Here is a 25,026-nt window from a genome sequence, read left to right as displayed (position 1 = left end):
TATATGATGGCGGTCTGTAAAATAATCGAGTCTGGACCAGACAATCCAGTGATTGATATCATGAGCATCGATCCACGCAAATCGGATCGATGACCTGCATCAACCAATTCAGCGAGCCTGACCACCCGATCCCGTTAGTCGCCTTTTACAACAAGCATAGTCACCTTTTATGGCAAGCATGTGTTGCTGAAGACCTATTCTACCCCAGATCTTCACGGTTCTGTAGAATTGATGAGTACTGGTATGACATTGCACCGCCATCATTTGAAGACCTTGAGTTGTACATTCGGATTTTGGTCACTAACATAAACATAACCCAGATGAGAGAATTTGAGAGCATTTTTATTAGCCAATGACAATACAAGATTTGGAGGAAATCATTTTTTGCTAACACGAAATGACATAATCCCATTTAAGCAGAAGGAAATCCCCGATACAGTAAACAGAATTTTAACAATGTTTTGAAGAAATTTTTTGATATACTGATTATTGAGTAACTTGTAGTTCTGGTTGATGATTTCAACATTTGATGACGTGTTGCAATGAATAAAGTATGTATGTATTATCTATACTTATTTTTGCGTTTTTAATTTTTGCGATTGAGTCGCAACTCGCAATAATAAAACGGTTGCAAAAAAATCCCTGTTTACAGTATATAGACAAGGTACTGTAACAATAAATCTGAGCGTATACTATTGTTTACCTGCATATTTGATATGGTTGTAATTTTCAAACCATCTGTATTTGATTAGTTTTCATCACTACATTATGCCAATGAGGCATCTATCTGGTGCACTGAGTGAGTGAGTGAGTCGTGTCAGCTTTAATGTGAGAATCTCAAAGAATGTTTCTGTTAGTCACAGAAATAATCACAGAACAAGTTAAGGCATGTACTCAATGTCTGTATACATTTGTCCAGCTCCAATTCCATCAAGCCGGACGTGAAGACCCTGGACCAGTTGGCGATGCTGTACTTCCGCTCAGGGCAAATGTCAAAGGCCCAACACGTGTACGAGGAGCTGATGGCCCAGTCACCCAACGACACAGACATCATCATACACTATGTGAGTACACATGTAATAAACACAGACATCAGACACTACGAGAGTACACATGATATAAACACAGACATCAGACGCTATGTGAGTACACACGAGATAAACACAGACATCATACACTACACGAGTACATGCGATATAAACAGAGACATCAGACACTACAAGAGTACACATGTAATAAACACAGACATCAGACACTACACGAGTACACGTGAGATAAACACCGACATCATACACTACATGAAACACACAGACATACACTACGCAAGTAAACGTGAGATAAACACAGACATCATACACTACACGATTACATGCGATATAAACACAGACATCATACACTACACGAGTACACTCAATATAAACACAGACATCATACACTACAAAAGTACACATGTAATAAACACAGACATCATACACTACGCATGTACACGTGAGATAAACACAGACATCATACACTACATGAAATAAACACAGACATCATACACTACACGAGTACACTCAATATAAACACAGACATCATACACTACAAAAGTACACATGTAATAAACACAGACATCATACACTACGCATATACACGTGAGATAAACACAGACATCATACACTACATGAAATAAACACAGACATCATACACTACGCAAGTACACGTGAGATAAACACAGACATCATACACTACATGAAATAAACACAGACATCATACACTACACGATTACATGCGATATAAACACAGACATCATACACTACACGAGTACACTCAATATAAACACAGACATCATACACTACAAAAGTACACATGTAATAAACACAGACATCATACACTACGCATATACACGTGAGATAAACACAGACATCATACACTACATGAAATAAACACAGACATCATACACTACGCAAGTACACGTGAGATAAACACAGACATCATACACTACATGAAATAAACACAGACATCATACACTACGCAAGTACACGTGAGATAAACACAGACATCATACACTACATGAAATAAACACAGACATCATACACTACATGAAATAAACACAGACATCATACACTACATGAAATAAACACAGACATCATATATTACACTAGTACACATAAGAGAAACACAGACATCATACACTATATGAAATAAACACAGACATCATACACTACTTGAGTACATTTGAGATAAACACACAAATAATCATACACTACGTGGTACATGAGAGATCAGCACATACATTATCATACACTACGTGGTACATAAGAGATCAGCACATACATTATCATACACTACGTGGTACATGAGAGATCAGCACATACATTATCATACACTACGTGGTACATAAGAGATCAGCACATACATTATCATACACTACGTGGTACATAAGAGATCAGCACATACATTATCATACACTACGTGGTACATAAGAGATCAGCACATACATTATCATACACTATGTGGTACATGAGAGATCAGCACATACATTATCATACACTACGTGGTACATGAGAGATCAGCACATACATTATCATACACTACGTGGTACATAAGAGATCAGCACATACATTATCATACACTACGTGGTACATAAGAGATCAGCACATACATTATCATACACTACGTGGTACATAAGAGATCAGCACATACATTATCATACACTACGTGGTACATGAGAGATCAGCACATACATTATCATACACTACGTGGTACATGAGAGATCAGCACATACATTTTCATACACTACATGGTACATGAGAGATCAGCACATACATTTTCATACACTACATGGTACATGAGAGATCAGCACATACATTATCATGCACTATGTGGTACATGAGAGATCAGCACATACATTATCATACACTCCGTGGTACATGAGAGATCAGCACATACATTATCATACACTACATGGTACATGAGAGATCAGCACATACATTATCATACACTATGTGGTACATGAGAGATCAGCACATACATTTTCATACACTATGTGGTACATGAGAGATCAGCACATACATTATCATACACTACGTGGTACATGAGAGATCAGCACATACATTATCATACACTACATGGTACATGAGAGATCAGCACATACATTATCATACACTACATGGTACATGAGAGATCAGCACATACATTATCATACACTACGTGGTACATGAGAGATCAGCACATACATTATCATACACTACATGGTACATGAGAGATCAGCACATACATTATCATACACTACGTGGTACATAAGAGATCAGCACATACATTATCATACACTATGTGGTACATGAGAGATCAGCACATACATTATCATACACTATGTGGTACATGAGAGATCAGCACATACATTATCATACACTACATGGTACATGAGAGATCAGCACATACATTATCATACACTATGTGGTACATGAGAGATCAGCACATACATTTTCATACACTACATGGTACATGAGAGATCAGCACATACATTTTAATACACTACGTGGTACATGAGAGATCAGCACATACATTATCATACACTACATGGTACATGAGAGATCAGCACATACATTATCATACACTACATGGTACATGAGAGATCAGCACATACATTTTCATACACTATGTGGTACATGAGAGATCAGCACATACATTATCATACACTACATGGTACATGAGAGATCAGCACATACATTATCATACACTACATGGTACATGAGAGATCAGCACATACATTATCATACACTACGTGGTACATGAGAGATCAGCACATACATTATCATACACTACATGGTACATGAGAGATCAGCACATACATTATCATACACTACGTGGTACATAAGAGATCAGCACATACATTATCATACACTATGTGGTACATGAGAGATCAGCACATACATTATCATACACTATGTGGTACATGAGAGATCAGCACATACATTATCATACACTACGTGGTACATAAGAGATCAGCACATACATTATCATACACTATGTGGTACATGAGAGATCAGCACATACATTATCATACACTATGTGGTACATGAGAGATCAGCACATACATTATCATACACTATGTGGTACATGAGAGATCAGCACATACATTATCATACACTATGTGGTACATGAGAGATCAGCACATACATTATCATACACTACGTGAGTACATAAGAGAACAGCACATACATTATCATGCACTATGTGGTACATGAGAGATCAGCACATACATTATCATACACTATGTGGTACATGAGAGATCAGCACATACATTTTCATACACTACGTGAGTACATAAGAGAACAGCACATACATTATCATACACTATGTGGTATATGAGAGATCAGCACATACATTATCATACACTACGTGAGTACATAAGAGATCAGCACATACATTTTCATACACTACGTGGTACATAAGAGAACAGCACATACATTATCATACACTATGTGGTACATGAGAGATCAGCACATACATTATCATACACTACGTGAGTACATAAGAGATCAGCACATACATTATCATACACTACGTGGTACATAAGAGAACAGCACATACATTATCATACACTATGTGGTACATAAGAGAACAGCACATACATTATCATACACTATGTGGTACATGAGAGATCAGCACATACATTATCATACACTACGTGAGTACATAAGAGAACAGCACATACATTATCATACACTACATGGTACATGAGAGATCAGCACATACATTATCATACACTACGTGAGTACATAAGAGAACAGCACATACATTATCATACACTACGTGGTACATGAGAGATCAGCACATACATTATCATACACTACGTGAGTACATAAGAGAACAGCACATACATTATCATGCACTATGTGGTACATGAGAGATCAGCACATACATTTTCATACACTATGTGGTACATGAGAGATCAGCACATACATTATCATACACTACGTGGTACATGAGAGATCAGCACATACATTATCATACACTATGTGGTACATGAGAGATCAGCACATACATTATCATACACTACGTGGTACATGAGAGATCAGCACATACATTATCATACACTATGTGGTACATGAGAGATCAGCACATACATTATCATACACTACATGAGTACATAAGAGAACAGCACATACATTATCATACACTATGTGGTACATGAGAGATCAGCACATACATTATCATACACTACGTGGTACATAAGAGATCAGCACATACATTATCATGCACTATGTGGTACATAAGAGATCAGCACATACATTATCATACACTACATGGTACATGAGAGATCAGCACATACATTATCATACACTACGTGGTACATAAGAGAACAGCACATACATTATCATGCACTATGTGGTACATAAGAGATCAGTACATACATTATCATACACTACATGAGTACATAAGAGAACAGCACATACATTATCATACACTACATGGTACATGAGAGATCAGCACATACATTATCATGCACTATGTGGTACATAAGAGAACAGCACATACATTATCATGCACTATGTGGTACATAAGAGAACAGCACATACATTATCATGCACTATGTGGTACATAAGAGATCAGCACATACATTATCATGCACTATGTGGTACATGAGAGATCAGCACATACATTTTCATACACTATGTGGTACATAAGAGAACAGCACATACATTATCATACACTACATGGTACATGAGAGAACAGCACATACATTATCATACACTACGTGAGTACATAAGAGAACAGCACATACATTATCATGCACTATGTGGTACATGAGAGATCAGCACATACATTATCATACACTATGTGGTACATGAGAGATCAGCACATACATTTTCATACACTACGTGAGTACATAAGAGAACAGCACATACATTATCATACACTATGTGGTATATGAGAGATCAGCACATACATTATCATACACTATGTGGTACATGAGAGATCAGCACATACATTATCATACACTACGTGAGTACATAAGAGAACAGCACATACATTATCATACACTACATGGTACATGAGAGATCAGCACATACATTATCATACACTACGTGAGTACATAAGAGAACAGCACATACATTATCATACACTACGTGGTACATGAGAGATCAGCACATACATTATCATACACTACGTGAGTACATAAGAGAACAGCACATACATTATCATGCACTATGTGGTACATGAGAGATCAGCACATACATTTTCATACACTATGTGGTACATGAGAGATCAGCACATACATTATCATACACTATGTGGTACATAAGAGAACAGCACATACATTATCATGCACTATGTGGTACATGAGAGATCAGCACATACATTATCATACACTACGTGAGTACATAAGAGAACAGCACATACATTATCATACACTATGTGGTACATGAGAGATCAGCACATACATTATCATACACTACGTGAGTACATAAGAGAACAGCACATACATTATCATACACTACGTGGTACATGAGAGATCAGCACATACATTATCATACACTATGTGGTACATGAGAGATCAGCACATACATTATCATACACTACGTGAGTACATAAGAGAACAGCACATACATTATCATACACTATGTGGTACATGAGAGATCAGCACATACATTATCATACACTATGTGGTACATGAGAGATCAGCACATACATTATCATACACTACGTGAGTACATAAGAGAACAGCACATACATTATCATGCACTATGTGGTACATAAGAGATCAGCACATACATTTTCATACACTACATGAGTACATAAGAGAACAGCACATACATTATCATACACTACGTGAGTACATAAGAGAACAGCACATACATTATCATACACTACATGGTACATGAGAGATCAGCACATACATTATCATACACTACGTGAGTACATAAGAGAACAGCACATACATTATCATACACTACATGGTACATGAGAGATCAGCACATACATTATCATACACTACGTGAGTACATAAGAGAACAGCACATACATTATCATGCACTATGTGGTACATGAGAGATCAGCACATACATTATCATACACTACGTGGTACATAAGAGATCAGCACATACATTTTCATACACTACATGGTACATGAGAGATCAGCACATACATTATCATGCACTACGTGGTACATAAGAGATCAGCACATACATTATCATACACTATGTGGTATATGAGAGATCAGCACATACATTATCATACACTATGTGGTACATAAGAGAACAGCACATACATTATCATGCACTATGTGGTACATAAGAGAACAGCACATACATTATCATGCACTATGTGGTACATAAGAGATCAGCACATACATTATCATGCACTATGTGGTACATGAGAGATCAGCACATACATTATCATACACTACATGGTACATGAGAGATCAGCACATACATTATCATACACTACGTGGTACATGAGAGATCAGCACATACATTATCATACACTACGTGAGTACATAAGAGAACAGCACATACATTATCATACACTACGTGGTACATAAGAGATCAGCACATACATTATCATGCACTATGTGGTACATGAGAGATCAGCACATACATTATCATACACTATGTGGTACATAAGAGATCAGCACATACATTATCATACACTACATGAGTACATAAGAGATCAGCACATACATTATCATACACTACGTGAGTACATAAGAGAACAGCACATACATTATCATACACTATGTGAGTACATAAGAGATCAGCACATACATTATCATACACTACGTGAGTACATAAGAGATCAGCACATACATTATCATACACTACATGAGTACATAAGAGATCAGCACATACATTATCATGCACTATGTGGTACATAAGAGATCAGCACATACATTATCATACACTATGTGGTACATGAGAGATCAGCACATACATTATCATACACTACGTGAGTACATAAGAGAACAGCACATACATTATCATGCACTATGTGGTACATGAGAGAACAGCACATACATTATCATGCACTATGTGGTACATGAGAGATCAGCACATACATTATCATACACTACGTGGTACATAAGAGAACAGCACATACATTATCATACACTATGTGGTACATGAGAGATCAGCACATACATTTTCATACACTATGTGGTACATGAGAGATCAGCACATACATTATCATACACTACATGGTACATGAGAGAACAGCACATACATTATCATACACTACATGAGTACATGAGAGATCAGCACATACATTATCATACACTATGTGGTACATGAGAGATCAGCACATACATTATCATACACTACGTGAGTACATAAGAGATCAGCACATACATTATCATGCACTATGTGGTACATGAGAGATCAGCACATACATTATCATACACTACATGAGTACATAAGAGATCAGCACATACATTATCATACACTACATGAGTACATAAGAGATCAGCACATACATTATCATTCACTACGTGGTACATGTGAAGACACATCGTACAGCACAATGAATGCCTGTGACCTCCTCAAGGCTGTATGCTGTGTCTTGTTTCTTCAGGCAAATGTGCTGATGCGACAAAATGAGCTGAACAAGGCGGAACTGTATGCGATGCGAGTGCTATCCCATCATCCCTCACACTTGGAGGCACTTCGAGCAGCAGCAAACATCGCAGGGATCAAAAGACGATACAAAGAGGTACATGTCTCTTCCCTTGTGTCTAACTGTCCCTGTTACCTATGGTAGGTGGTGGCCCAAGCCGTTCTTCCCTTGTGTCTAACTGTCCCTGTTACCTATGGTAGGTGGTGGCCCAAGCCGTTCTTCCCTTGTGTCTAACTGTCCCTGTTACCTATGGTAGGTGGTGGCCCAAGCCGTTCTTCCCTTGTGTCTAACTGTCCCTGTTACCTATGGTAGGTGGTGGCCCAAGCCGTTCTTCCCTTGTGTCTAACTGTCCCTGTTACCTACATGAGGTGGTGGCCCAAGCTGCTCTTCCCTTGTGTCTAACTGTCCCTGTTACCTACATGAGGTGGTGGCCCAAGCTGCTCTTCCCTTGTGTCTAACTGTCCCTGTTACCTACGTGAGGTGGTGGCCCAAGCTGCTCTTCCCTTGTGTCTAACTGTCCCTGTTACCTACATGAGGTGGTGGCCCAAGCTGCTCTTCCCTTGTGTCTAACTGTCCCTGTTACCTACATGAGGTGGTGGCCCAAGCTGCTCTTCCCTTGTGTCTAACTGTCCCTGTTACCTACATGAGGTGGTGGCCCAAGCTGCTCTTCCCTTGTGTCTAACTGTCCCTGTTACCTACGTGAGGTGGTGGCCCAAGCTGCTCTTCCCTTGTGTCTAACTGTCCCTGTTACCTACGTGAAGCGGTGGCCCAAGCTGCTCTTCCCTTGTGTCTAACTGTCCCTGTTACCTATGTGAGGTGGTGGCCCAAGCTGCTCTTCCCTTGTGTCTAACTGTCCCTGTTACCTATGTGAGGTGGTGGCCCAAGCTGCTCTTCCCTTGTGTCTAACTGTCCCTGTTACCTATGTGAGGTGGTGGCCCAAGCTGCTCTTCCCTTGTGTCTAACTGTCCCTGTTACCTATGTGAGGTGGTGGCCCAAGCTGCTCTTCCCTTGTGTCTAACTGTCCCTGTTACCTACGTGAGATGGTGGCCCAAGTTGCTCTTCCCTTGTGTCTAACTGTCCCTGTTACCTATGGTAAGTGGTGGCCCAAGCTGCTCTTCTCTTGTGTCTAACTGTCCCTGTTACCTATGTGAGGTGGTGGCCCAAGTTGCTCTTCCCTTGTGTCTAACTGTCCCTGTTACCTACATGAGGTGGTGGCCCAAGCTGCTCTTCCCTTGTGTCTAACTGTCCCTGTTACCTATGTGAGGTGGTGGCCCAAGTTGCTCTTCCCTTGTGTCTAACTGTCCCTGTTACCTATGTGAGGTGGTGGCCCAAGCTGCTCTTCCCTTGTGTCTAACTGTCCCTGTTACCTATGTGAGGTGGTGGCCCAAGCTGCTCTTCCCTTGTGTCTAACTGTCCCTGTTACCTACATGAGACGGAGGCCCAAGCTGCTCTTCCCTTGTGTCTAACTGTCCCTGTTACCTATGTGAGGTGGTGGCCCAAGCTGCTCTTCCCTTGTGTCTAACTGTCCCTGTTACCTATGTGAGGTGGTGGCCCAAACTGCTCTTCTCTTGTGTCTAACTGTCCCTGTTACCTACATGAGGTGGTGGCCCAAGCTGCTCTTCCCTTGTGTCTAACTGTCCCTGTTACATATGGTAAGTGGTGGCCCAAGCTGCTCTTCCCTTGTGTCTAACTGTCCCTGTTACCTACATGAGGTGGTGGCCCAAGCTGCTCTTCCCTTGTGTCTAACTGTCCCTGTTACCTATGGTAAGTGGTGGCCCAAGCTGCTCTTCCCTTGTGTCTAACTGTCCCTGTTACCTACATGAGGTGGTGGCCCAAGTTGCTCTTCCCTTGTGTCTAACTGTCCCTGTTACCTATGTGAGGTGGTGGCCCAAGCTGCTCTTCCCTTGTGTCTAACTGTCCCTGTTACCTATGTGAGGTGGTGGCCCAAACTGCTCTTCCCTTGTGTCTAACTGTCCCTGTTACCTACATGAGGTGGTGGCCCAAGTTGCTCTTCCCTTGTGTCTAACTGTCCCTGTTACCTATGTGAGGTGGTGGCCCAAGCTGCTCTTCCCTTGTGTCTAACTGTCCCTGTTACCTACATGAGGTGGTGGCCCAAGCTGCTCTTCCCTTGTGTCTAACTGTCCCTGTTACCTATGTGAGGTGGTGGCCCAAGCTGCTCTTCCCTTGTGTCTAACTGTCCCTGTTACCTATGTGAGGTGGTGGCCCAAGCTGCTCTTCTCTTGTGTCTAACTGTCCCTGTTACCTATGTGAGGTGGTGGCCCAAGCTGCTCTTCCCTTGTGTCTAACTGTCCCTGTTACCTATGTGAGGTGGTGGCCCAAGCTGGTCTTCCCTTGTGTCTAACTGTCCCTGTTACCTACATGAGGTGGTGGCCCAAGCTGCTCTTCCCTTGTGTCTAACTGTCCCTGTTACCTATGTGAGGTGGTGGCCCAAGCTGCTCTTCCCTTGTGTCTAACTGTCCCTGTTACCTACATGAGGTGGTGGCCCAAGTTGCTCTTCCCTTGTGTCTAACTGTCCCTGTTACCTACATGAGGTGGTGGCCCAAGCTGCTCTTCCCTTGTGTCTAACTGTCCCTGTTACTTACATGAGGTGGTGGCCCAAGCTGCTCTTCCCTTGTGTCTAACTGTCCCTGTTACCTACATGAAGTGGTGGCCCAAGTTGCTCTTCCCTTGTGTCTAACTGTCCCTGTTACCTACATGAGGTGGTGGCCCAAGCTGCTCTTCCCTTGTGTCTAACTGTCCCTGTTACCTATGTGAGGTGGTGGCCCAAGCTGCTCTTCCCTTGTGTCTAACTGTCCCTGTTACCTATGTGAGGTGGTGGCCCAAGCTGCTCTTCCCTTGTGTCTAACTGTCCCTGTTACCTACATGAGGTGGTGGCCCAAGCTGCTCTTCCCTTGTGTCTAACTGTCCCTGTTACCTATGTGAGGTGGTGGCCCAAGCTGCTCTTCCCTTGTGTCTAACTGTCCCTGTTACCTATGTGAGGTGGTGGCCCAAGCTGCTCTTCCCTTGTGTCTAACTGTCCCTGTTACCTACATGAGGTGGTGGCCCAAACTGCTCTTCCCTTGTGTCTAACTGTCCCTGTTACCTACATGAGGTGGTGGCTCAAGTTGCTCTTCCCTTGTGTCTAACTGTCCCTGTTACCTACATGAGGTGGTGGCCCAAGTTGCTCTTCCCTTGTGTCTAACTGTCCCTGTTACCTATGGTAAGTGGTGGCCCAAGCTGCTCTTCCCTTGTGTCTAACTGTCCCTGTTACCTACATGAGGTGGTGGCCCAAGCTGCTCTTCCCTTGTGTCTAACTGTCCCTGTTACCTACATGAAGTGGTGGCCCAAGCTGCTCTTCCCTTGTGTCTAACTGTCCCTGTTACCTACATGAGGTGGTGGCCCAAGCTGCTCTTCCCTTGTGTCTAACTGTCCCTGTTACCTATGTGAGGTGGTGGCCCAAGCTGCTCTTCCCTTGTGTCTAACTGTCCCTGTTACCTACATGAGGTGGTGGCCCAAGCTGCTCTTCCCTTGTGTCTAACTGTCCCTGTTACCTATGTGAGGTGGTGGCCCAAGCTGCTCTTCCCTTGTGTCTAACTGTCCCTGTTACCTACATGAGGTGGTGGCCCAAGCTGCTCTTCCCTTGTGTCTAACTGTCCCTGTTACCTATGTGAGGTGGTGGCCCAAGCTGCTCTTCCCTTGTGTCTAACTGTCCCTGTTATCTACATGAGGTGGTGGCCCAAGCTGCTCTTCCCTTGTGTCTAACTGTCCCTGTTACCGATGTGAGGTGATGGCCCAAGCTGCTCTTCCCTTGTGTCTAACTGTCCCTGTTACCTATGTGAGGTGGTGGCCCAAGCTGCTCTTCTCTTGTGTCTAACTGTCCCTGTTACCTATGTGAGGTGGTGGCCCAAGCTGCTCTTCTCTTGTGTCCAATTGTCCCTGTTACCTATGTGAGGTGGTGGCCCAAGCTGCTCTTCCCTTGTGTCTAACTGTCCCTGTTACCTACATGAAGTGGTGGCCCAAGCTGCTCTTCCCTTGTGTCTAACTGTCCCTGTTACCTACGTGAGGTGGTGGCCCAAGCTGCTCTTCCCTTGTGTCTAACTGTCCCTGTTACCTACATGAGGTGGTGGCCCAAGCTGCTCTTCCCTTGTGTCTAACTGTCCCTGTTACCTACATGAGGTGGTGGCCCAAGCTGCTCTTCCCTCATGTCTAACTGTCCCTGTTACCTATGTGAGGTGGTGGCCCAAGCTGCTCTTCCCTTGTGTCTAACTGTCCCTGTTACCTACATGAGGTGGTGGCCCAAACTGCTCTTCCCTTGTGTCTAACTGTCCCTGTTACCTACATGAGGTGGTGGCCCAAGTTGCTCTTCCCTTGTGTCTAACTGTCCCTGTTACCTACATGAGGTGGTGGCCCAAGTTGCTCTTCCCTTGTGTCTAACTGTCCCTGTTACCTATGGTAAGTGGTGGCCCAAGCTGCTCTTCCCTTGTGTCTAACTGTCCCTGTTACCTACATGAGGTGGTGGCCCAAGCTGCTCTTCCCTTGTGTCTAACTGTCCCTGTTACCTATGTGAGGTGGTGGCCCAAGCTGCTCTTCCCTTGTGTCTAACTGTCCCTGTTACCTATGTGAGGTGGTGGCCCAAGCTGCTCTTCTCTTGTGTCTAACTGTCCCTGTTACCTATGTGAGGTGGTGGCCCAAGCTGCTCTTCTCTTGTGTCCAATTGTCCCTGTTTCCTATGTGAGGTGGTGGCCCAAGCTGCTCTTCCCTTGTGTCTAACTGTCCCTGTTACCTACATGAAGTGGTGGCCCAAGCTGCTCTTCCCTTGTGTCTAACTGTCCCTGTTACCTACGTGAGGTGGTGGCCCAAGCTGCTCTTCCCTTGTGTCTAACTGTCCCTGTTACCTACATGAGGTGGTGGCCCAAGCTGCTCTTCCCTTGTGTCTAACTGTCCCTGTTACCTACATGAAGTGGTGGCCCAAGCTGCTCTTCCCTTGTGTCTAACTTTCCATGTTACCTACATGAGGTGGTGGCCCAAGCTGCTCTTCCCTCGTGTCTAACTGTCCCTGTTACCTATGTGAGGTGGTGGCCCAAGCTGCTCTTCCCTTGTGTCTAACTGTCCCTGTTACCTACATGAAGTGGTGGCCCAAGCTGCTCTTCCCTTGTGTCTAACTGTCCCTGTTACCTACATGAGGTGGTGGCCCAAGTTGCTCTTCCCTTGTGTCTAACTGTCCCTGTTACCTATGTGAGGTGGTGGCCCAAGCTGCTCTTCCCTTGTGTCTAACTGTCCCTGTTACCTACATAAGGTGGTGGCCCAAGCTGCTCTTCCCTTGTGTCTAACTGTCCCTGTTACCTATGTGAGGTGGTGGCCCAAGCTGCTCTTCCCTTGTGTCTAACTGTCCCTGTTACCTATGTGAGGTGGTGGCCCAAGCTGCTCTTCTCTTGTGTCTAACTGTCCCTGTTACCTATGTGAGGTGGTGGCCCAAGCTGCTCTTCCCTTGTGTCTAACTGTCCCTGTTACCTATGTGAGGTGGTGGCCCAAGCTGGTCTTCCCTTGTGTCTAACTGTCCCTGTTACCTACATGAGGTGGTGGCCCAAGCTGCTCTTCCCTTGTGTCTAACTGTCCCTGTTACCTATGTGAGGTGGTGGCCCAAGCTGCTCTTCCCTTGTGTCTAACTGTCCCTGTTACCTACATGAGGTGGTGGCCCAAGTTGCTCTTCCCTTGTGTCTAACTGTCCCTGTTACCTACATGAGGTGGTGGCCCAAGCTGCTCTTCCCTTGTGTCTAACTGTCCCTGTTACCTACATGAGGTGGTGGCCCAAGCTGCTCTTCCCTTGTGTCTAACTGTCCCTGTTACCTACATGAAGTGGTGGCCCAAGTTGCTCTTCCCTTGTGTCTAACTGTCCCTGTTACCTACATGAGGTGGTGGCCCAAGCTGCTCTTCCCTTGTGTCTAACTGTCCCTGTTACCTATGTGAGGTGGTGGCCCAAGCTGCTCTTCCCTTGTGTCTAACTGTCCCTGTTACCTATGTGAGGTGGTGGCCCAAGCTGCTCTTCCCTTGTGTCTAACTGTCCCTGTTACCTACATGAGGTGGTGGCCCAAGCTGCTCTTCCCTTGTGTCTAACTGTCCCTGTTACCTATGTGAGGTGGTGGCCCAAGCTGCTCTTCCCTTGTGTCTAACTGTCCCTGTTACCTATGTGAGGTGGTGGCCCAAGCTGCTCTTCCCTTGTGTCTAACTGTCCCTGTTACCTACATGAGGTGGTGGCCCAAACTGCTCTTCCCTTGTGTCTAACTGTCCCTGTTACCTACATGAGGTGGTGGCTCAAGTTGCTCTTCCCTTGTGTCTAACTGTCCCTGTTACCTACATGAGGTGGTGGCCCAAGTTGCTCTTCCCTTGTGTCTAACTGTCCCTGTTACCTATGGTAAGTGGTGGCCCAAGCTGCTCTTCCCTTGTGTCTAACTGTCCCTGTTACCTACATGAGGTGGTGGCCCAAGCTGCTCTTCCCTTGTGTCTAACTGTCCCTGTTACCTACATGAAGTGGTGGCCCAAGCTGCTCTTCCCTTGTGTCTAACTGTCCCTGTTACCTACATGAGGTGGTGGCCCAAGCTGCTCTTCCCTTGTGTCTAACTGTCCCTGTTACCTATGTGAGGTGGTGGCCCAAGCTGCTCTTCCCTTGTGTCTAACTGTCCCTGTTACCTACATGAGGTGGTGGCCCAAGCTGCTCTTCCCTTGTGTCTAACTGTCCATGTTACCTATGTGAGGTGGTGGCCCAAGCTGCTCTTCCCTTGTGTCTAACTGTCCCTGTTACCTACGTGAGGTGGTGGCCCAAGCTGCTCTTCCCTTGTGTCTAACTGTCCCTGTTACCTATGTGAGGTGGTGGCCCAAGCTGCTCTTCCCTTGTGTCTAACTGTCCCTGTTATCTACATGAGGTGGTGGCCCAAGCTGCTCTTCCCTTGTGTCTAACTGTCCCTGTTACCGATGTGAGGTGATGGCCCAAGCTGCTCTTCCCTTGTGTCTAACTGTCCCTGTTACCTATGTGAGGTGGTGGCCCAAGCTGCTCTTCTCTTGTGTCTAACTGTCCCTGTTACCTATGTGAGGTGGTGGCCCAAGCTGCTCTTCTCTTGTGTCCAATTGTCCCTGTTACCTATGTGAGGTGGTGGCCCAAGCTGCTCTTCCCTTGTGTCTAACTGTCCCTGTTACCTACATGAAGTGGTGGCCCAAGCTGCTCTTCCCTTGTGTCTAACTGTCCCTGTTACCTACGTGAGGTGGTGGCCCAAGCTGCTCTTCCCTTGTGTCTAACTGTCCCTGTTACCTACATGAGGTGGTGGCCCAAGCTGCTCTTCCCTTGTGTCTAACTGTCCCTGTTACCTACATGAGGTGGTGGCCCAAGCTGCTCTTCCCTCATGTCTAACTGTCCCTGTTACCTATGTGAGGTGGTGGCCCAAGCTGCTCTTCCCTTGTGTCTAACTGTCCCTGTTACCTACATGAGGTGGTGGCCCAAACTGCTCTTCCCTTGTGTCTAACTGTCCCTGTTACCTACATGAGGTGGTGGCCCAAGTTGCTCTTCCCTTGTGTCTAACTGTCCCTGTTACCTACATGAGGTGGTGGCCCAAGTTGCTCTTCCCTTGTGTCTAACTGTCCCTGTTACCTATGGTAAGTGGTGGCCCAAGCTGCTCTTCCCTTGTGTCTAACTGTCCCTGTTACCTACATGAGGTGGTGGCCCAAGCTGCTCTTCCCTTGTGTCTAACTGTCCCTGTTACCTATGTGAGGTGGTGGCCCAAGCTGCTCTTCCCTTGTGTCTAACTGTCCCTGTTACCTATGTGAGGTGGTGGCCCAAGCTGCTCTTCTCTTGTGTCTAACTGTCCCTGTTACCTATGTGAGGTGGTGGCCCAAGCTGCTCTTCTCTTGTGTCCAATTGTCCCTGTTTCCTATGTGAGGTGGTGGCCCAAGCTGCTCTTCCCTTGTGTCTAACTGTCCCTGTTACCTACATGAAGTGGTGGCCCAAGCTGCTCTTCCCTTGTGTCTAACTGTCCCTGTTACCTACGTGAGGTGGTGGCCCAAGCTGCTCTTCCCTTGTGTCTAACTGTCCCTGTTACCTACATGAGGTGGTGGCCCAAGCTGCTCTTCCCTTGTGTCTAACTGTCCCTGTTACCTACATGAAGTGGTGGCCCAAGCTGCTCTTCCCTTGTGTCTAACTTTCCATGTTACCTACATGAGGTGGTGGCCCAAGCTGCTCTTCCCTCGTGTCTAACTGTCCCTGTTACCTATGTGAGGTGGTGGCCCAAGCTGCTCTTCCCTTGTGTCTAACTGTCCCTGTTACCTACATGAAGTGGTGGCCCAAGCTGCTCTTCCCTTGTGTCTAACTGTCCCTGTTACCTACATGAGGTGGTGGCCCAAGTTGCTCTTCCCTTGTGTCTAACTGTCCCTGTTACCTATGGTAAGTGGTGGCCCAAGCTGCTCTTCCCTTGTGTCTAACTGTCCCTGTTACCTACATGAGGTGGTGGCCCAAGCTGCTCTTCCCTTGTGTCTAACTGTCCCTGTTACCTACATGAGGTGGTGGCCCAAGCTGCTCTTCCCTTGTGTCTAACTGTCCCTGTTACCTATGTGAGGTGGTGGCCCAAGCTGGTCTTCCCTTGTGTCTAACTGTCCCTGTTACCTACATGAAGTGGTGGCCCAAGCTGGTCTTCCCTTGTGTCTAACTGTCCCTGTTACCTACGTGAGGTGGTGGCCCAAGCTGCTCTTCCCTTGTGTCTAACTGTCCCTGTTACCTATGTGAGGTGGTGGCCCAAGCTGCTCTTCCCTTGTGTCTAACTGTCCCTGTTACCTACATGAAGTGGTGGCCCAAGCTGCTCTTCCCTTGTGTCTAACTGTCCCTGTAACCTACGTGAGGCGGTGGCCCAAGCTGCTCTTCCCTTGTGTCTAACTGTCCCTGTTACCTACGTGAGGCGGTGGCCCAAGCTGCTCTTCCCTTGTGTCTAACTGTCCCTGTAACCTACGTGAGGCGGTGGCCCAAGCTGCTCTTCCCTTGTGTCTAACTGTCCCTGTAACCTACGTGAGGCGGTGGCCCAAGCTGCTCTTCCCTTGTGTCTAACTGTCCCTGTTACCTACATGAAGTGGTGGCCCAAACTGCTCTTCTCTTGTGTCTAACTGTCCCTGTTACCTACATGAGGTGGTGGCCCAAGCTGGTCTTCTCTTGTGTCTAACTGTCCCTGTTACCTATGTGAGGTGGTGGCCCAAGCTGGTCTTCCCTTGTGTCTAACTGTCCCTGTTACCTATGTGAGGTGGTGGCCCAAGCTGCTCTTCCCTTGTGTCTAACTGTCCCTGTTACCTACATGAAGTGGTTGCCCAAGCTGGTCTTCCCTTGTGTCTAACTGTCCCTGTTACCTACGTGAGGTGGTGGCCCAAGCTGCTCTTCCCTTGTGTCTAACTGTCCCTGTTACCTACGTGAGGTGGTGGCCCAAGCTGCTCTTCCCTTGTGTCTAACTGTCCCTGTTACCTATGTGAGGTGGTGGCCCAAGCTGCTCTTCCCTTGTGTCTAACTGTCCCTGTTACCTACATGAAGTGGTGGCCCAAGCTGCTCTTCCCTTGTGTCTAACTGTCCCTGTTACCTACATGAGGTGGTGGCCCAAGTTGCTCTTCCCTTGTGTCTAACTGTCCCTGTTACCTATGTGAGGTGGTGGCCCAAGCTGCTCTTCCCTTGTGTCTAACTGTCCCTGTTACCTATGTGAGGTGGTGGCCCAAGCTGCTCTTCCCTTGTGTCTAACTGTCCCTGTTACCTACATGAGGTGGTGGCCCAAGTTGCTCTTCCCTTGTGTCTAACTGTCCCTGTTACCTATGTGAGGTGGTGGCCCAAACTGCTCTTCCCTTGTGTCTAACTGTCCCTGTTACCTATGTGAGGTGGTGGCCCAAGCTGCTCTTCCCTTGTGTCTAACTGTCCCTGTTACCTACGTGAGGTGGTGGCCCAAGCTGCTCTTCCCTTGTGTCTAACTGTCCCTGTTACCTACATGAAGTGGTGGCCCAAGCTGCTCTTCCCTTGTGTCTAACTGTCCCTGTTACCTATGTGAGGCGGTGGCCCAAGCTGCTCTTCCCTTGTGTCTAACTGTCCCTGTTACCTATGTGAGGTGGTGGCCCAAGCTGCTCTTCCCTTGTGTCTAACTGTCCCTGTTACCTACGTGAGGTGGTGGCCCAAGCTGCTCTTCCCTTGTGTCTAACTGTCCCTGTTACCTACATGAAGTGGTGGCCCAAGCTGCTCTTCCCTTGTGTCTAACTGTCCCTGTAACCTACGTGAGGTGGTGGCCCAAGTTGCTCTTCCCATTGTCTAACTGTCCCTGTTATCTACATGAGACTGTGGCCCAAACTGCTCTTCCCTTGTGTCTAACTGTCCCTGTTATCTACATGAGACTGTGGCCCAAACTGCTCTTCCCTTGTGTCTAACTGTCCCTGTTACCTACATGAGGTGGTGGCCCAAGCTGCTCTTCCCTTGTGTCTAACTGTCCCTGTTATCTACATGAGACGGAGGCCCAAACTGCTCTTCCCTTGTGTCTAACTGTCCCTGTTACCTACATGAGGTGGTGGCCCAAGCTGCTCTTCCCTTGTGTCTAACTGTCCCTGTTATCTACATGAGACGGAGGCCCAAGCTGCTCTTCCCTTGTGTCTAACTGTCCCTGTTATCTACATGAGACGGAGGCCCAAACTGCTCTTCCCTTGTGTCTAACTGTCAGTGCTTTCTCTCCAGGCTGTATATTACCTACGTGAGGCGGTGGCCCAAGCTGCTCTTCTCCAAAAGGACAATGGCTATCGAGCAATGTTGAGCTATGATCTTGGCAACATGTACAAAGATCTGAAGGAGATGGAACTAGCGGCACAGGTAAGCAACTTGACTTTTCTTAGAATGAACCCCATTTGTGTTGCGCTCACCTTATTCTTACATATTTCTGCTGAATTGTTGGCATTTTCACCCGGCAAGTGTAATCCTGTTTTCAGTATTATGAGGAAACCCTGCAGTTTGATGCCTCCAAGTCCAAGGCACATCTGAATCTCGGTGCTATCTATCACCTGAAGGTAGGTACACAGTACTAGTGTTGGTCTCAGTGCTGTGTTTTCTTTACTTCTTTGAAAACGTGTGAAATGTTAGAATTGTGTGGTTATTAGGGTTGAAAGGATACATTGGTGCACCGTAAGTTTTCATTCAAAGATACAATACACTATCCGTTTTTCTCTGTTTCGATACAAGACGATTCACTTGCTGAAATAAATTACTACTCGTGTCCACGGCGATATTTGCTAATATATTGGCTGGTGAACAATCCCAATTAGCACCCCTTCTGATTCGTCAATGTACACAAGACTTTTTTATTCATGTATAGTGCGCACTCATGTGTTATATGCACCCTTAATTACGGGCAGTTAAATTCTGGAAATATATATCTGTGGTGTATGATACGCACAGACTTTTCTTTTGTATCATTTCAGGCTGTCAGCATAAACCATGACATTTACGATCTTTCAACTCTGTTTTTTTCAACAAAAATATATTCTTAAAAGAGCCCCCTAATTCTTATTTTGAGAGCGCCCTGGGTGCTTATTACGTTGAATATGGTATTCACTGTCCAGTTTCATGAACCTGCAAGTTGACCTCAATCAAACTCAAGTGTCTTGTCTGTTTCCCAGGGCCAGTTTGCCAATGCCCGCCGCCACTATGAAGCTGTTCTGAAGCTGGACCCTGACGACCAACTGGTGAAACAGAATCTCGCGAAACTCGGGCGACTGGAGCAACAACAAGCAGACGTCAACCACACCAAGCGCTGACAGGAATGATACAGTAGATGAGGATTGAAACATATGAATGTCGGATGGTCTTCCACATCATCTATATCGTCTTGAACATCCTCCACAGCATCAGTATGGGCCCAGTAGGGCAGCAGGTGCTTGTTGTGCAGGGAACAAGTGTGTACCTCCACTCTGGATTACCTCCCTTTGAAGGTCCGGCGCGCCTGGCATCAGAGCAGGAGACTGGTCTGGTGTCTCTTTGAAGACCATAAGGCCTTCAGGAACTGACACTATTGAGCACCGGGTTACTTTATATTTTAACAATACAATTCAAACACGGTGCATCGACTCCAGCATCTTATATTATGTAGAGAAGAACGTTGAGCCGTGATCCAGTTCTTCCGGTGACCACCATCTGCCACATGCTAACCTCTCCATCTGCACCGTGTCAATGCCATGTGCATACGATTGATGGAAAGTCTTCATCGAATGTGACAACAATTATGTGATTTTCTGTTTATACATGTATCAGCATGTGCAACAAGATTTAATTCGCCTCAAGAGCAGTATTATAGTGCTACAATTGTACATAAGTGTATAAAAATTAAAGGACAAAATATGAATACTTTTGTTTCTCATAGCCAGCCCATTTTACCTACATTTTTGACAGTTTTATTTAACTAGTCAGAAAAAATTGTCAAAACTTACATTGAAGAGACATTGTAACAATATCTCAAAATGGCATGTTACCTAAAACAGAAGGATTTTTGTGGGGGGTTCGAATCCAGGTTCGCACCGAGTATGTTTCTAGGTTTGTCAGCACCATACCCGTGCTCCTGGGTTTCACCGAAGTGGTAAACGTCTGAGACCTGCATCACTTCGGGCTTCCTCCCACATTCAGCTGACACGCCATGATATAACTGGAATTCTGTAAAAGAGGCAAATAACCCAATCCACTCACTCACTCACTCATGTACATAACAGTCTTGTAGTAGATATGTGTATAAATATTGCCAAAGGATATTCAGTTCACTAAGATCCTATTTCAACAGGAAAATCTCTCCGATGTCTTCAATATTCCAAGTCTTCTCAATTGTTTATGTTTGTACTGTTGATAGTTCAGAAGGATTTACATCATTCACACACATGCCAACTTACTTTCTGATTGTGTTGGCCATATATACCAGATATGAAAAAAAGTACAAATTTGCTTGCCAAAACTATTTTGTTTAAAGTTTTTATAAAAAAATCATTATCTTATGGAAAGATATTATTGAAGTATAATGTTACATTGTCTTGTCAATGGTTGTTAGAATGATAAGAGTGTTATCACATACTGCATAGTGGTGTTATGGTATAAGGAACAGACAGATATGTGTGGCTAACTTCCTTACAGTGACCCGGTAATACTCAACTAGATATGAAGTGTTCACTGTGTTCAGTTGAAGCCAAACTAAAATACCTATTCTATCCTTCTTTTGACTTTGTTCCTATTTATTTTTTAGACTGTGATGAATTTCATTTTAAGTTTTGATCAGTTTAGAAATTAGGAGATGCCTGTTATATCCCATTGCTTTGTAATTTTATGTTTCACGGATTTATTCAAGCGTTTCCACACAATGTTGGTCGAAATAAAAATAAAAATAAATTCATTTATTTATTTATCTGCTGTGGAGTTAAAACTGCAGCTGGCTTCTTGAATCACTGATAGTGATGTAGACATGGAATATATATATAACATTATATATTTTATAATAGGGTCTATATTACTAGCGGGAGACGTAATAAAAATAAATATTTTATTGTTTCATTTATTTCTTTTCCAGCTGCTTTTCAGTTGGGGCTGTGGGCCCGTGAAATGAAAAATAAAAAATCTGTGGCTTAAGTTGTTAGATGGGTTTATGTGATAAAGACAGGGTTTGGAATATCTTGAATTAATTTTTCATGTACTGTAGTAAAATGTTGCAATTATTGTAAATATTTAATGCCTATGTTGAACTACAGCCTGATGGTCTTTGTACTTTAATGTATCGTTCATGTTTTTTCTGCCTTGTTAAACCTCTTTAATATGCAAAGTTCCTCAATGAATAATGAGAAATTGATTGTACTTTGTGCATGTTGTGTGACAAAGTGTCATGATTTTATTGTTTCAGACAAAAACGTCAAAGTGATGTATTTTGTGCATATCATGTGACGCTGGGGCCAGATAATTGGTAGTAAAATATTTGTGTATGCACGTGACAACTGCCTATCAAAATGAATCATTTCTTAATTTCTTTCTTTAACTGTTGCTCAATTTAAGTATTCAAACTTCTACACACACGTGGATAAAACCAGAATGTTGATGTTCTTATTGTGTTACACAATCATGGGCACGGGTGGTCCAGTTGTCTGAGGAACCTCCCCAATTCTCTGAATCCCTTAGGGGGCACAGGTGGCCCAGTCGTCTAAGGCGCTGCGATTCGCTGTGCAGAGTTGTGTCCTTTGGGGACCCCAGAAACCTATGATTGTGGGTTCGAATCCCGGTTCGCCCCAATTTCTAGGTTTGTCAGGACCATACCCGTGCTCGTGGGTTTCACCGAAGTGTTAAAAGTCTGAGACCTGCACCACTTCGGGCTTTCCTCCCACATTAAGCTGACACGCCATGATATAACTGTAATACTGTGTTAAACCCAACTCACTCACTCACTCTGAATCCCTTAGGCATGTCAGAAACCTTTAGTTGTGGGTTCAATTCCCAGATTGATGCTGATTAGGTTTCTGTTCTAATTGGTTTTGACAGAGTGGTAAACATCTAAGACCTGCACATCACTTCGCTGTTCTCCCCAGACCAAGCTGACATGCCATGATATAACTGAAATACTGTTGAAAGCAGCATTAAACTCAACACACTCACTCACTCGCAATGCTGTACTCCCCTGTTTCATTGTCCAGGATTACAACAGGAAGTAAATTGTGCAATCCAAGTAGTCATGCAATATCTTTATAATTTGTTTATTGCTTTTTTGTAGAATAATTTTCGTGAAATTTTCATAGCCATTCATTGTCTAAATATGTCTAAAAACATCCATATTTGTATTGTTTATTTACAGTGATCCATGTCTTGTTAAGCATAATGATGATCATCATGTATCGTATCTGTAAATTTGTTTTATTGTCTTTAACAAAAGTACAACCTGAGAATTGAGAAAATTAGAGATTGATTTGAAAGCGATGGATGTATATAGGATTTAGAAGTGGAGCTGGAAGTAGTTTATTTCTGGCCATGAGCACATGATCTTCTAGAAAGCAGACATCTTGGGTAGGAACATTTTGTACTCTCCACGAACCTAAGAGTTACATAGGAATGAGGCTGCTGGGAGTTATCTCTCCTAGATATATATATGAAATCAGAAGGTCAGCCAGAGAAGATATTGCTATGTGGGATGAATGTTGGCATTCTGGGCAGAATAGCTCCATAGCATTCAAACATTTCATTATAGCCGTCAAGTTTCCGCTGTCTGGTTGAACTGACTGCCAAATATGAATAACACTTGAAAGGGCAGATCACAGGCCTACTCTGGCCTGCCACTTGCTGATAGGTAAAGTGGGGAAGCCTAGTGCTGAAGTATTCGATTCCCCACATGGGTACAATGTGTGAAGCCCATTTCTGGTGCCTGCCACCAGCCTTGATATTGCTGGAATATTGCTAAAAGCTGCATAAAAACCATACTCACTCACTCACAGGCTGAATTTAAGTCTTTGTACCCTGGAAGAGTGAATAGGTGCTCATACTATCGACCACTGCTCCAACTGAATTTCATTCCATTTTTCATAATATTAATGTACATTTGCCGACTATGATATAAAATTTGTTTCACTCATTCACGAATATGTCAATTCAGTGTAGAGAGACAATCGCGGCTTCATGGCATAATATAATGTTTGAATTAAGTCACAGACAATGTAGGTTTGTTCTGTTGTAAATAAATATGTATTGTGATTTACAATATTCATACTTTAGTCACATATTTTTCAGTTATATTTTTTTATATCATAGGTAATCCCATATATCCTGTTCTATGCATTCCTTTGTCCTTAGTGTATCACCCATCCTACAGCATTACATGATAGAGGATGTCCGTGACAAATGTGATTTACTGGTCAGTATTGGTAGTTTTCCATACCATTGTTTACATATTGTTGATATAGCCACCCTCCATCATAGGAAATAAACTGTTATTGTTTTTATTCCATGTTTTGTGTTATAAAGAGAATATGTGACACCAGAGTGTGAAGATGCACTCAAGTTTCACTGCTGTTTGAGACTTGGCCTCATGATACAAGTATCAGTGATAAATACATCGCGTGTACAACTGTTTCAAGTTTTCATTCCGTGATAAATACATCGCGTGTACAACTGCTCCAAGTATTCATTCCATGATAAATACATCGCGTGTACAACTGTTTCAAGTTTTCATTCCGTGATAAATACATCGCGTGTACAATTGCTTCAAGTTTTCATTCCCTGATAAATACATCGTGTGTACAACTGCTCCAAGTATTCATTCCATGATAAATACATCGCGTGTACAACTGCTTCAAGTTTTCATTCCATGATAAATACATCATGTGTACAACTGCTTCAAGTTTTCATTCCATGATAAATACATCACGTGTACAGATGGT

General features: G+C 44.1%; 1 protein-coding gene across 1 annotated transcript in view; it reads left to right on the top strand.

Moving 5' to 3' along the window:
- LOC139474583 (protein O-mannosyl-transferase TMTC1-like) overlaps nt 1–24,588 on the top strand; it is a 96,725-nt gene extending 72,137 nt beyond the window's left edge. Inside the window, exons 14-18 of the mRNA XM_071257652.1 lie at nt 920–1,064; nt 8,557–8,694; nt 19,325–19,456; nt 19,573–19,650; nt 20,260–24,588. Of these exons, the coding sequence (XP_071113753.1) occupies nt 920–1,064; nt 8,557–8,694; nt 19,325–19,456; nt 19,573–19,650; nt 20,260–20,397 (631 nt within the window). The 3' untranslated portion in view covers nt 20,398–24,588. The remainder of the gene's footprint in view (nt 1–919; nt 1,065–8,556; nt 8,695–19,324; nt 19,457–19,572; nt 19,651–20,259) is intronic.
- Nucleotides 24,589–25,026: the final 438 nt, after the last annotated feature.

This window comes from Haliotis cracherodii, unplaced genomic scaffold (assembly GCF_022045235.1).
Source record: "Haliotis cracherodii isolate W230 unplaced genomic scaffold, xgHalCrac1.p SCAF_3, whole genome shotgun sequence".
Classification (NCBI taxonomy): Eukaryota; Metazoa; Mollusca; class Gastropoda; order Lepetellida; family Haliotidae; genus Haliotis; species Haliotis cracherodii.
The sequence above is the reverse complement of the archived record's forward strand: the minus strand, read 5'-3'. Positions and strand labels throughout refer to the sequence as shown.